Source organism: Gobio gobio, assembly GCF_949357685.1.
Source record: "Gobio gobio genome assembly, chromosome: 4".
Lineage (NCBI taxonomy): Eukaryota > Metazoa > Chordata > Actinopteri > Cypriniformes > Gobionidae > Gobio > Gobio gobio.
Genome location: NC_137100.1, coordinates 24,672,639 through 24,685,508, shown reverse-complemented (window position 1 = coordinate 24,685,508; position 12,870 = coordinate 24,672,639). Strand labels below are relative to the sequence as shown.

The window sequence follows — 12,870 nt, the reverse complement described above, 5'->3', positions numbered from 1 at the left end:
ATCTAATTGTTCTTGCTGAAACATCACTTTGTGGTGTATGGAAGTGATTGTGATAATAACAAACAAGCTTAGTGGAAGTCAAGAGGTCAAAATAAAGGTCCATTTCCTGTCATTGACTAATGTTTCATAAGAACACATTTTTGTTTTTAGGCTGGACTCAGTTGCATCATTCATTATATAAAACATGTTTATTGATTTTTTTTGTTTTTTTTCCAAACCTTATTCAGTGCATTCATTTTCAGTATCTTCAAGTATGATTTTAAGCCACTAATTAATAGGCAGTCTCCTATTAACATTAGGTACAAAATGTGGCACAGCTGTCATGAGACAAATCAAAGGCAGAGAAAAACACAAAGGCAAAACCATTAGAGGTTTGAAAAAAGCATATCTGTTTTTAAACCTCTTTATAAAAGTAAACCAGAAAAAGCAAACACATCATGCATTATACAAGCCGTTACCAAATAAAATTAAAACACAATCTAAAAAATGCAAAATAATAGAAACCTTGGAAAGTCACGTAGAGTTTCTGAGCTGATCCAGACACTGATTAATATAAAAAAACATTATACTAGTCTGAAATGTTGGTCTGATTTTCATGATTTAATTGAGTCTTTGCTGCAACCAAGTCCTCATGGTCTCTAGATTCCTTCTGAGCCACACTATGTTCTTCTCCACATTTTCCGTTGCCACCTGTGTGACACGCAGCTGAGATACCTGCTCTGAGACAGACTTGAAGAAAGCCTCAACCTTAACACAAAAAGAATCAATAGAAACATGTAAATGAACCATCAAAACTAGCTGATCATTCCCTCTAAACAACATATAAACAACCCACCTCTCTCAGCTCCTCTGTGGATGAGAACTGAGTTACAGTGCCAACAATGATGTTTCTGATTCCAAAAGATCCCAGCGGAAACCTTTGATAGAGAGATGAGTACCTTATTCATAATGAACAAATCACAACTAGAGCTATATAACAGCTTTATAACCTAAATAAGAAGCAGTGGATTGCACCTACTTTTCTACTAGTTCATTCCAGTGTTTCTTCACAAAATTCCATGCTAGAAAATGACCCACTGGATTTCTGGCCACCATATATATAAGACTGGGTAAATTCTGTGTTTTTATTACAGTTCCATCCATTCCAAGCTGTAGTAACCTACAGAAAAAATGGAGACATACAAGGCATTCATTTAGACTTAGGGCCCTATCATACACCCGACGCCAGACGCAACGCAAGTGTTTTTTGCTAGTTTCAGCGCAGTTATCATTTTCACATCCAGCACCACATTGTTTAAATACCAAATGCACTCGCGCCCATCTGTTCGCCCTTGGGTTTGCTGGTCTGAAAACAAGGTGTGTTCAGCACATTGCTATTTTCAGGCAACTGAAAACGACTGCACCATTGACCAACAAAAACCTGGTCTAAAGTCATTATTGGGTGTTTTTTGTGTTATTCAAAGGGCACATTAATAATATGCGCCTGTAGGCGGATGCACAACGCGCGTACACTCTGCTTATTCCACACACAGGGACTTGCAGCAGCACACAAAATTTTTTAAATATTAAAAATAAAAGGATTCCTCTCTGGAGAAGTGTTCAGTCTTTCCACCAGTCAAATTCCACCACGTAAATAGCGCATTCGCCATGGTGCAAGCGCAAATGGCTTTTAAAGGGAATGGGAAATGAGACTCTGATTGGTTATTGCACATTACGCTTAAAACACACCCATGACTCATTAAGAGACTAGGTACAACCCTATTGGACCACGCGTATGTCGCGCCGACCATTTTTTTCCATCGTTAAACTAGCAAAAGTGGATTCGGACACGGTAATCTGAATGAATTAATATGTTGAATTGGGTGCTCAAGAAACATTTCATTTTATTATCAATGTTGAAAACAGTTGCGTTGCTTTTTTATTCTTCCAACATTCTTGTATATACATTTTTACAAGAATAGCATTTATCTGAAATATATATATATTTTTCAAACATCATAAATGTTTTTACAATCAGTTTAATGCATTCTTGATGAATAAACATTAATCATTTTACTGACCCCACACTTTTGAATGTTAGTGTACATACACTGTACATATGATGTTTAATGTGTTGATAACAATGTACCTTGATAGTTTTTCAGAGTCTTTGCTGCTTGCTAAAGCTGAGAGAAACTTGCTCTTCTCTGTCTCACACATGGAAGCACCATACTTTTCCAGAAGGTAGGCCCAACCGCTGTCATTTTGGGCTCCAATCATGTAAACCGTTTCCGAAACATCCGTTGGTAAGCTGTATAGTTTGTAAAACATTAGGTGTTAAGAAATCTTCTGCCATAATCATTTAAAATGTTAAAAATGTGATATATTTTGGAGGGTATCATTGCAGAAACAAATACTGTGTTGCCAAGTCACCTGATTGTACCATTGGATTCCACCCAGCCATCATAGAGCTGTTTAGCCTTTTCCAAACAAGGTGGATAACCAAAATCACATGCAAGGGAAAGAACCTCTTCACGCAGTCTCCGGTCTGAGACCGTCCCATCATCACTCCACGACTGCTTGTCAATCACACCTCTGAAATACTGCAAGATGTGCGTCTGCAGGACAAAACCAGACCATAAAGTGGCTGTGCGCACATACAAGACGTAATAAACTCAGACAAGAAATCTCAGAGGATCTCATTTGAACTCAACGGGTGGGTCTGCAAGCTGCCTTCCTGAAATGAAAGACTCTTTGACGGATATGTGGAGGAATGAGGACAGTAAATTCAATTAGACTCCAGGAAATGTTTGTGTCATACCTTCAGATTATGAGTAACGTCAGCTATGTTTCTCTTTTCCATCAGCTTGTAGAATGATTGTAGATAGCCGAGCCCTTGCAGGAGAGGAACATTGTGGGTCTCAGACTTCAGGTAATTGATCAGATCTAAAGCTCTGTCTAGTGACAGTCGTCCTGCACTGGAAATTATGAAACAGAAAATAAATAACACTACAAATGAGCTCATAGGATAATACAATTATGCTCCTTTTGCTAGTTATTATAGAGTTTCCTGTTTTCCCTGTGATATGAGACATGCTTTATGAGAGCAGTGGACTTGCATAGTAACTCACGTGACTAGCTGGAAGGCGTTATGAATGAGACTGGCTCTGTCCTTAAAGCTCAGAGCAGTGTGGTTTACTCTTAGAAGCTCTGTCAGGGCGTTCCAGCCCTCCTCATCATAATGAACAATGTAATATCCATTCATGTCAGTGTTGAGCTTCACCCAGTCTACTTCCTCATCCAGCGTCAACACATCTGAGTTTGAGAGATTGGTATATATAAAATGTATAGACCGTACAGGTGAACGTGATTTTACCCAGTATTCCCATCAACATCTTTGTTGATCCTGGAACAAAATTCCAATCAACCAATCAGATTTAAGGGACAGAAGTTTACAGTTTATGTGAAATTTAGGTTTACAACCAGGTGTTAGGTTTTCCTACATAAATATTATTTACCTATCATTTCACTCTGATTTTAGGCATATATCATGGATAGGGTTAAGTTTAGGGGACAGATGTTGTTCCAGGATCAACAAAATCACAGTGACCGTACAGTATGTTTGTTGGGGAGAATGGGGCTAGTTGTCACTTCTCACACCCGTGAATATTCCCAGGAAGAAAGATACATTTAATTTTTACACTATATGGGCCAGATTTACTAAACAGTAAACAGTAAGCGCAATTTCAAAAAAGTTCTGTGCGTAATATACTGACGACGTGCAAATTAAAGAACCCAGACGCAACCAGATCATTTCCATTATGACCAACGCAACCAGTTAGTGTCTGGTTTAAGACATGCTTTTTTTGGGCAGTAAACAATGGTGCAAATAAAAGTAAAACTTTAGTAAATCACCTTGCATGATTCATTTAAATACTCTCCTCACTTAAATTTTGCGTTTGAAACCCAGACAGCAACTAGTAAGTGTCGGCCCAGATCTGGCCCACATCTGGGACATTTATGAAAAACTCCTGGGAACATTTAAGATGAATTTTTTTTTAACCAACATACTAAACCACTGCTGGAGAAAACACATTTTGGTAGCACTTTATTTTACAGTCCTGTTCCTCGTGTACATACTATGTACTTATTATAGTAATTTCAATATCTGGATAATAACTAGGTACTAACCCTGATAGTACCCCTAAACCTAACCTTAACCCATATAGTTACCTTATATTACACAGTACTTTCTTAAGTACACTGCAAGTACACGTACTGTAAAATAAAGTGCAACCCACATTGGCAACTAGACCAGTTTCTTCTCTATATAGAATATATATATATATTTGTGATTGATTTTTCCCCAAATCTTACCTGATTTTGTGTGCAATATGTGCTTCATCTCATGGCCAGAGTGACTTGTTTTATATGTCAAAGGGATGTGCCACAGATAGCTATGGAAAGTCATATAAGAGACATTTTTACCTAAAATTATGGCATACAGTATAACTATAAAACATAAAAGAAAGAAACGATGTAGTGTTGTTACCCATCTTGAAGTGAATGCCATGAGGGATCATCAGGCAGGACTATCTTTATGAAGCGTTCTTGCCCAATATAAAGTTTCCTTTTTTGCCGCTTCACTGTGACCAGCGGTATGCCCTTTTGTAGCGTCCAAGTATACATCATTTTCTTCAGGTCTACGTGCTCCCCAGCAAAACGATACTGCAATGTAGAGTTACACAAAGAGTTATCACCTTCAAGGTGCAAGAAAACATTTTGAAGCATGTCTTTCGTCTGTGTTTACGGAGTGCTGTGAATGTTAAATAGCAAAAACCTAATATTTTATTTATGATGCAACACTTTACCGCATTTTTAGTAGCTTGAGCACTGCTGTAACAGTGTTCTCCTGCTGTAAATTCCTCTTCAGAACATGTCTGTACAGAGAGTGAAGAGAGTTTTTGTTGTGATGCTGAATTAGAAATGTATGACAGAAAAAGGCAGAGGACGAAGAAGTGACATACTTTAATAAGACTGTCCCACAGGTCTTCATTTCTGGCATTGCTGTACCTGAACCTCCGAAGGTACCGAATTATGCCACTCTGGAAGCCTTCATCTGTCAAGAAATGCCTTAGCATATGGAGAATACATGCTCCCTAAAATATTCAATAATGAAGTAGATAAATAAAATGAAACAAAATAATTCAGAGTTGGCACTCCTCTTCACCTGCAATAGTGATAATGTTTTAACATTGCTAAAGTGTTTTCCAACCTTGTCATATGACACAGAATCAAACATTTCCTTTATCTGAGTAGGGTTCTCGGCTAAACTGGAAATTGGCCTGGAAGAATTTAGAGAATCCCGTCCAATAGCTCCAAAGCAGGTGTCCAGGAAGTGGTCCTCCTAACATGTAAAAGAAAGCATGTGAGACCCTGTTCAAAACTAGCTACAGAAGTATTAGTGTGGATATTTATTTAATTTATTGCTCTGCTCTCTACTTGATTCACTTTGGCCAAAGTATGATTGATTTTTTACAATTGTTTTCTTTTATGAACATTTTGCTTATGTTCATATTAAGTTATGAAAACATTATATCTTGGTTATGTGAACGTTAAGGAAACGTTATAATTTTGCAAACATTATGGGAACGTTATATGTGATGAACGTCCAACTAAAACCTTTCAGGAAAATACCTTCCATGAATGATGTATAATAATGTTAGAACATTATTAAAGACCAGATAACTTTGAACGAACATTCTATTAACGTTACTGGAAGAACGTTTGTTCATAACTTTGAGAGAACATTAGCCAAAGTTCTTAGACCATTCCCTGTTAGCTGGGTTAAAATTAGCTCTTTTTTTGGAAGAAGCTTTAAGATGATATATAGGTAAAATTATAAAGTAATTGCGGTAACACTTTAGTAACAATTCTTATTTTTAACTTGTTGTTTAGCTTGCATATTGGCTGTTTATTAGTACTTATAAAGCACATATTAATGCCTTATTCTACATGACAATATTCTACATCCCTTAATCGTACATAATACCTAAACTTAACCACTACAACAACTACCTTACTAAATATAATAAGCAGTAAGTTAGGAGTTTATTAAGGCAAAAGTCTTAATTAATAGTGAATATCCGTTCCCCACACTAAAGTGTTACCGTATATATTGCAACTCAGTTTGGTATTTAATATCCGTGTATTTATATATTTGGTGAGTAGCTGTGTAATAAGATAGATGTTAGTGGGTCATCATTGCAAAATAAGCCACGTCAGTGTGATACAATCTTAATTACTTATTGCGGTTTATTCTGCAATAATGACTGCGGCGTTACGTTGCCCTTTACATTATAGATAGAGATATTTGAAGCTCTGACATACAACTTTAAGCTCTGGATATACTGTCCCAACTGAGATGAATTCCATATATCGAGCAAAGCCTTCATTCAGCCATATGTCATTCCACCACTCCATAGTCACCAGGTTTCCAAACCACTGGAAAAAAGGTAAAGTGACTTACATGTAATTTCATTGGTTTAGTTGAAGAAAGATAATAACAGATGAGGTGAAGAAAAACATATTTTATATCTAACCTGATGGGCTAGCTCGTGTCCTATCACAATGGTAACCCAGAGCTTATCGGAGGCTGATGAGATGTCAGGGTCGTACAGAAGAGAGGTCTCCCTATAAGTAGTCAAACCCCAGTTCTCCATGGCGCCTGACTGGAAATCTGGAATAGCTATCAGATCTGGCACACATCATAAAACAAACATCAATGTAACATCATATAACATATGCAATGAAACTTTAGAAGGAAAGGTCAAGAAAATGCAAGATGTACTCACCCAGTTTTGGCAGGGGATAAAGTATGTTGAAATATTGTTCATAAAACTCCAAAAGCCTCAAAGCAGCCTCGAGAGCATAGTGCGTCTGATGCCATTTCTCTGGAACTGCATAGATAGAAATCTTTGGGAGAAGACAAAACAAGATGCAGTCAAGATGCATTTCTCACCTGAGAGCCTGCAATGAAAACTTCATACAAAGCAGAAAAATTAGCTGTGTTCACGTTTCTACTTCATATTTTTTAACCCTCTCTAAGTTCTAGTTACTTACATTAATTCCAGTTGCAGTTAGCCCACTAACAGATTTGAAGTCGCAGACAATGAAGGCCAACAGGTATGAACTCATCTTCACACTCGCTTCAAAATGGTCCTCAAACAGACCGTTGCCGATTTCCACAGTTTGTTCCTGTAAAGTAAAGATAAAGATGTATTTGTTCATAAAAAAAAAAGAAAAAGGTTTCATATAAAACAATTGGTTCATTTTAAGGTGTCCTTGTTACAGTGTAATTATACATTAAGTACCGATTAATAACATGTACTTATTACATTAGGGTTTGGGTTTGGTTTAGGGGTAACACTTTATTTTAATGGTCCCTTTTGAACATTCTGTTGCCTTGGTGTGTTTCGACCACAGGGACCAGGGTCTAAATGTAGTTCCGGGTAAAAATGTCCCCCTCAAAAAGTCCCTACTCGCGAGGTAGTACTTTTTCAAAGTTCAGGGACTTTTGGGGGTGGGACTTGGCCGCTGAACATGCTGATTGGTTGAGTTCACGCAGCATTTTGATTGGTTGACTCCATGCAGCATTTTATTTCAACTACAATTTGCTTGCAGTAAGAGTTGTTTGCTATTCGAATCAACAATGGAGTTTAAAAAAATACAACCGATGGGCCGGCGACAAGGTTCAGGCTTATATCAAGCTTATATGCGGGGGACGAAATCCAGCGAGAACTGGAAAGTCGTGCGTAATCACGTCACCGGAAATTTTACCTAATCTTCATGGTACTTTAGACCGTGATGGAAATGCAAACAACAACAGGTCTGGGGGAAAAAAGTTCCTGGGACAAATTGTTCCGGGTAATTTCTGTGGAAACGGGGCTTATAAGTAACACTGCAACTACATGTCAACTAACTCTCATTAGAGCATTAGTAAACCGTCTGCTTAATATCTGCTAACTCTTTAATATTTATTAACAGACATTCTACTAGCTATAAGTAACTTTGCCAGTCTACTAATACTCTACTAACACTCTAATGAGAGTTAGTTGACATGTATACATAGTTGCAGAGTTACTTATAGTCAACAAAATGTGTTAAAGGGACCATCAAAATAAAGTGTTACCAAACAATCATATACCATTATCATTAGCAATTATTAATATTAAAATGTTGAAGTAAATTTGATTCTACAAATGGGTCTGGACACTTAAAAATTGGTAACCTAAAAAACTTATTCAAGTCAGACATATTATTTAACATCACATTGCATAAACATAAATACATTAATTTATACCAACAAAACTAATATTTCTATTAATAACTCTTTAAAACAACAATTACAGGTTACCACTTTTTACAGTGTACATTGGTAAAGTAGATGTATGAAATGAGCTTACTAATGGCATGTTCGACAAAGCTATATGTGATGGACCCCTCCTTATTCTGACAGTGTAATTCGCTTTGAAAGTGGGTTCATCAAAACATGGCAATGCCATGCGGGCAGATGTGGGCTCAAAGTGGGTGGATGCCAGGACCCTTTAAGGGGGAAAATTTGTTAACAAATATTTGCAATATGCTTATGTATGATTTAAGAAATGTTATGTTTCAGAAAAAAATTAACTATACCTTGTCTCTCCTGCTTTTGTCCTATAGGTACTCTTATAAAATCCATAGAACCCATCACTTAATGGTGCACCAAATTCCAAATACAGGAAGTATTTTTCCCCAGAAGTCAGAATCTTTGGGGAGAAGATGGCAATCTGTTCATGTGGAGGATATTCTAGCACAGAGAGCACCTTGTCTGACAGATGGGCCTCATGCTCATTCAGAACAGTGGCTGTGAAGATCTTAAGGTTCTTGCTGTGTAGCACCACCCAGTTTGTGTTGTTTTGTACATCAATTTCAATCTTCACAGAACCATTGAACCTCAACGTGGTGAGATTGGGATGAATAAGCAGATGATAATGTACAGGCACTATGTAGTTTGGCAGGCGCATTTTACTCCATGGAAAAGGAAGGCCGTTTGTGGCCATGTTTTCTCCAACAGGACTATTGCTGTCAGTAGACTGGACACAAAAGTGTGACTCCAGAAAGAGCAGGATTAAAAACAAGAGATGCATATTGAAATATAACTTGTGGTTATTGGTTTTTGGTATTATTGAATTGGATGGCGATCACTTTCATATTTTTGAATGGTTAGATATTGGCAGTCACTGTACCCTGTGGAGAGAAAAGTGAAATTGAGGCTCACATGTGTAAATAATTGAAGTTCTCTTTGTCTTTACAGCACTTAATACCAATAAATCACCGTATGGGCCATTCTTCATTTGATGTGACAAGTGGTGTCCCTCTACTTTATGAAAAAAAAAATATGCATAATAAAATGTTTGCATATTTGTATTTTGTAAGGTAAAACTGTGTTGTGCATTGTTAAAATATACTTTTATTTTTTTAAATTACTGATATAAAGATCTGTGTTTAAAATAGATATTAACAAAAATCTACATGTTCCCACTTTAAACAAAGAGCTATCTTGGGAAGTAATTGCAACAATATAACATTTTAACAGAGTGTATGGCAAACATACATTTTAAGATGTACACTTAAATGAGTTAGTTTTAAAAATACATCATTTATTATATTTTAAGAAAAATGGTGTTACAAAAATGGATATCATCCCTTTAAGAAAAGAGGGAATACAATTTTGACTTCTTTCTGTGTGCTCATTGCACGTGATGGTTGATCTGAAGAGTAAATGGTGAGTTTATCCTTTCTCGTTCATTTTCATATATTTTTGACAAGTCACGCTTTATTGGAGTCTGTGGTACCAATAAGCTTCAATTTTTTTTACGCAATATAGCATATTAAACACTTTTTTTGAAAATTCTGCCTCTTGTTTGCCTCTCTTGAATGACCCATATGCACATTTCATCATTACTTTACATTTCACACTGAGCATGTGCCATTGGCAAAGCACTGTTAGCACATGTTAGAATGATCCAAATGCTAATTAAAATAAAAGACAACAATCAAGTGCTCCTAAAATAACATGCATGGCAAAACAGAGCAGTGCTGAGCGTTCTCGGTTGACCTCACTCTGTAAAGTGATAGCCTGTTCACGTTAATACATTGACATCTGCTGTTATAAAGTACACGATCTCTAGCTCTGTTCTGGCATGCGTTTGTGACACTATAATGTGGTCTCTGTATAAAGTAGGACAAGCATCTACTAACAGCATTGTTAAAGAACACACTAATTTTAACCGTTCAGTATTGTGTCTTTACCTGAATTTCAGCTGTATCATTGTGTCGGCTGCTTTCATTTTCCCTTTCATTTGTCCTGCCCACAATTTCCTGGTGTGCAGCAGCTGCCGAGTATGTGCTGTCTGTCTCTGTATCTGTATTCAAATGACAACACAGTGGGGCTCGAGCCACCGAGCAGAGGAATGACCTAGAGCCATCAACATGTACAAACAGCCAGGTCATGTGTGTGTCAGCGAGTGGTTGCAGCAAGGTAAAATAAAAGGCTGGATTTAGTCGCAGCAGGAATTCGATTTATTAACAAACTCAAAATGTAACAAAACAAACTCTCCAAAAACATGAATGGAAAAACCAACAAGAAGAGACCGGACCAAGACTGAATCCAAACCAAGGCTATAAGAATACACAGGCAAACTAATAATTGAAATTAACATCAGAAATTAACACGTAATGAAATCAATGAAAAACCATGTAGAAAAGAACTAAACACATGCAAAGTTCACCCAAAACAAACACAAGACCAGATCACCTGTAATATTTCCCCCACCTCAAAAAGGCGTAACTGTAACCCCTCCTGTTCAAACCGCCCGCTCCCAGCGGGACTCGAAACTGGGTCCGCCGGCATGAGAGTCAGACGCTCTAACAAGGAGGCTAAAGGCTGCCACCCCTAGCATTGGTCGCTAGAGCATCTCTTGAGATCAGAGGAGTGAGGTTTACTCGCACAGCAACTACTAGCTGGCTTCCGTTACCCTCACCCCCCTAAACCTCACTCTCATCAGGGTCATGGCACCAATGTAACCCCTCCTGTTCGAACCGCCCGCTTCAAGCGGGACTCGAATCTGGGTCCGCCGGCATAAGAGTCGGACGCTCTAACAAGGAGGCTAAAGGCTGCCACCCCAAACATTGGTCGCTAGAGCATCTCTTGAGATCAGAGGAGTGAGGTTTACTCGCACAGCAACTACTAGCTGGCCTCCATTACACTACTATGCGCCTTACTACATCAATATACAAAGTCCAACAGAGGAGGGTGGGAGGAGGCTGGATGCAGGACAAAGGGCTGGAACACGGGACAACCACAGGAGCTAGGGCGGAGACAACAGTGGGAGAATCCAGGTAGGAGACAAAGGAGGCAAAAGCCAGAGAGGAGACAATGGTAGGAGGAGCCAGGGCGGAACCCCCAACAGGAACCTCAGGACGAGAGGGAAGAGCCATGGTGGAGACTTGGCAGGCAGAACCAAGGGGATGAAAGACTGAGGCAGAGCTGATGGTGGTGGAGACCCAGGCAGAGCCATGGAGCCGAAGAGACAGTGGGACATAGAAGCTGAATGTCATTAGCTAAAGAGGTGGAGGACCGATTCACATACAAAGGACCGGAACGGTCTCTCTGGAGGTGGGAATGGTAGGCAGGATGGGAACATCAAAGACATCAATAATTTGGTGGAGAATGAAGAAACAGGCATGGTGCCAGGTGACGAAACAGGCATAGAAGGGACAGGGCTCCACTCCATCTCCTCATATTCCACCAGCAGTCCCAACGGGATGGTCAATGTTGCCGGCTCATGCACCTGGTCAGATTTTCCGCTGGGCTCAGGCTCTGGGACGATCTTTGGCTCAGACATCAGCTCTGGCGCTTGGACATTTCTGTTATTTTTGTTATTTTTGATGTTCAGTGATTAATATGTGGGTGGAAAATAAATCTTATATATTACATTCAACACTATAATAAATGAAACATCTTAAAATAAATAATGAAAGTGCAAAGGACTGTGTAATATTGCATAATTGTTTTTTTGCATACTTAAAGGTGAACTATGTAAGATTTTTGCAGTAAAATATCCAAAAACCACTATAGGCCTGTGTTACGTATATATTTTGTTCAGTTGAGTACTTAGAATATCCCAAATGTTTCCAACTATTTGTAAATCGTGAGAAATTGCTATTTTAACCAAGGAACCGGGACGTGTGAGCTATGCGTTTGAGGGAGTCGCCTGTCGATTGCATCATATCTGTGTTACCCTCGGTTTCCGGTTTTATTTAGCAGAAAAAGCTGTAATCTCACTGCAGTGTGAACAAGTGTCATAGCAGCCGCCGAGCGAACGTCATAACTTCCTCTTCAACACACTCAGATATATCTAATACGATAAACAGAGTTGCGTTACCTCATACTCATGACTGGAAAAGAGGAAGTGGCGCCGGCGACCGTGTCATAATAAAAGTCCCGCCGGCAACTATGCCATAATAACAGTCCCGCTCTTCAATCGCTCCTGCGGCCTTGCTCAGCTCCACAACACTCGGTCCTGCTCTGCTTCATACTACAGTAATGTTAATAATCGCATCCATGAACATGATTTCTGCCCGAGTCCTATCCTGACCCTTTTCCACCGGCTGTGAGTTGAAGACCACATATCCCAAGATTCTGCGCTCAAACGTGGCGTCATCAAACTACGCCTTTGTTTTGAACAGGCGACCTCTAGTGGACGGAAAAGTTACATAGTGTAGCTTTAATAAAACAAAAAAATATTAATTTATTTATATAAATTGAGACTCTGATGTCTCAGTGGA

General features: G+C 38.6%; 1 protein-coding gene across 1 annotated transcript; it reads right to left on the bottom strand.

The window, feature by feature from the left end:
• Window positions 1-166: 166 nt before the first annotated feature.
• Window positions 167-10,509, bottom strand: erap2 (endoplasmic reticulum aminopeptidase 2). The gene is made up of 19 exons (XM_079815515.1): window positions 10,333-10,509; window positions 8,674-9,267; window positions 8,445-8,583; window positions 7,102-7,236; window positions 6,834-6,954; window positions 6,582-6,736; window positions 6,370-6,483; window positions 5,255-5,386; window positions 5,007-5,138; window positions 4,851-4,919; window positions 4,532-4,707; window positions 4,357-4,436; window positions 3,111-3,294; window positions 2,801-2,957; window positions 2,413-2,597; window positions 2,129-2,290; window positions 1,019-1,159; window positions 836-917; window positions 167-747 (listed from the first exon to the last, which is right to left on the bottom strand). The coding sequence occupies exons 2-19, from the start codon at window positions 9,165-9,167 to the stop codon at window positions 601-603; spliced, it is 2,805 nt and encodes a 934-aa protein (XP_079671641.1). The 5' UTR covers window positions 9,168-9,267; window positions 10,333-10,509; the 3' UTR covers window positions 167-600.
• Window positions 10,510-12,870: the final 2,361 nt, after the last annotated feature.

Bases quoted from the DNA above. Each gene is read 5' to 3' on its own strand.
- erap2 (XM_079815515.1), bottom strand. From the start codon at position 9,167: ATGCATCTCTTGTTTTTAATCCTGCTCTTTCTGGAGTCACACTTTTGT. The intron at 7,237-8,444 runs GTAAGCTCATTT...TTTACTTTACAG, and splicing joins CTTTGTCGAACATGCCATTA to GAACAAACTGTGGAAATCGG. The intron at 3,295-4,356 runs GTAAGATTTGGG...TCTCAAACTCAG, and splicing joins CATATTGCACACAAAATCAG to ATGTGTTGACGCTGGATGAG.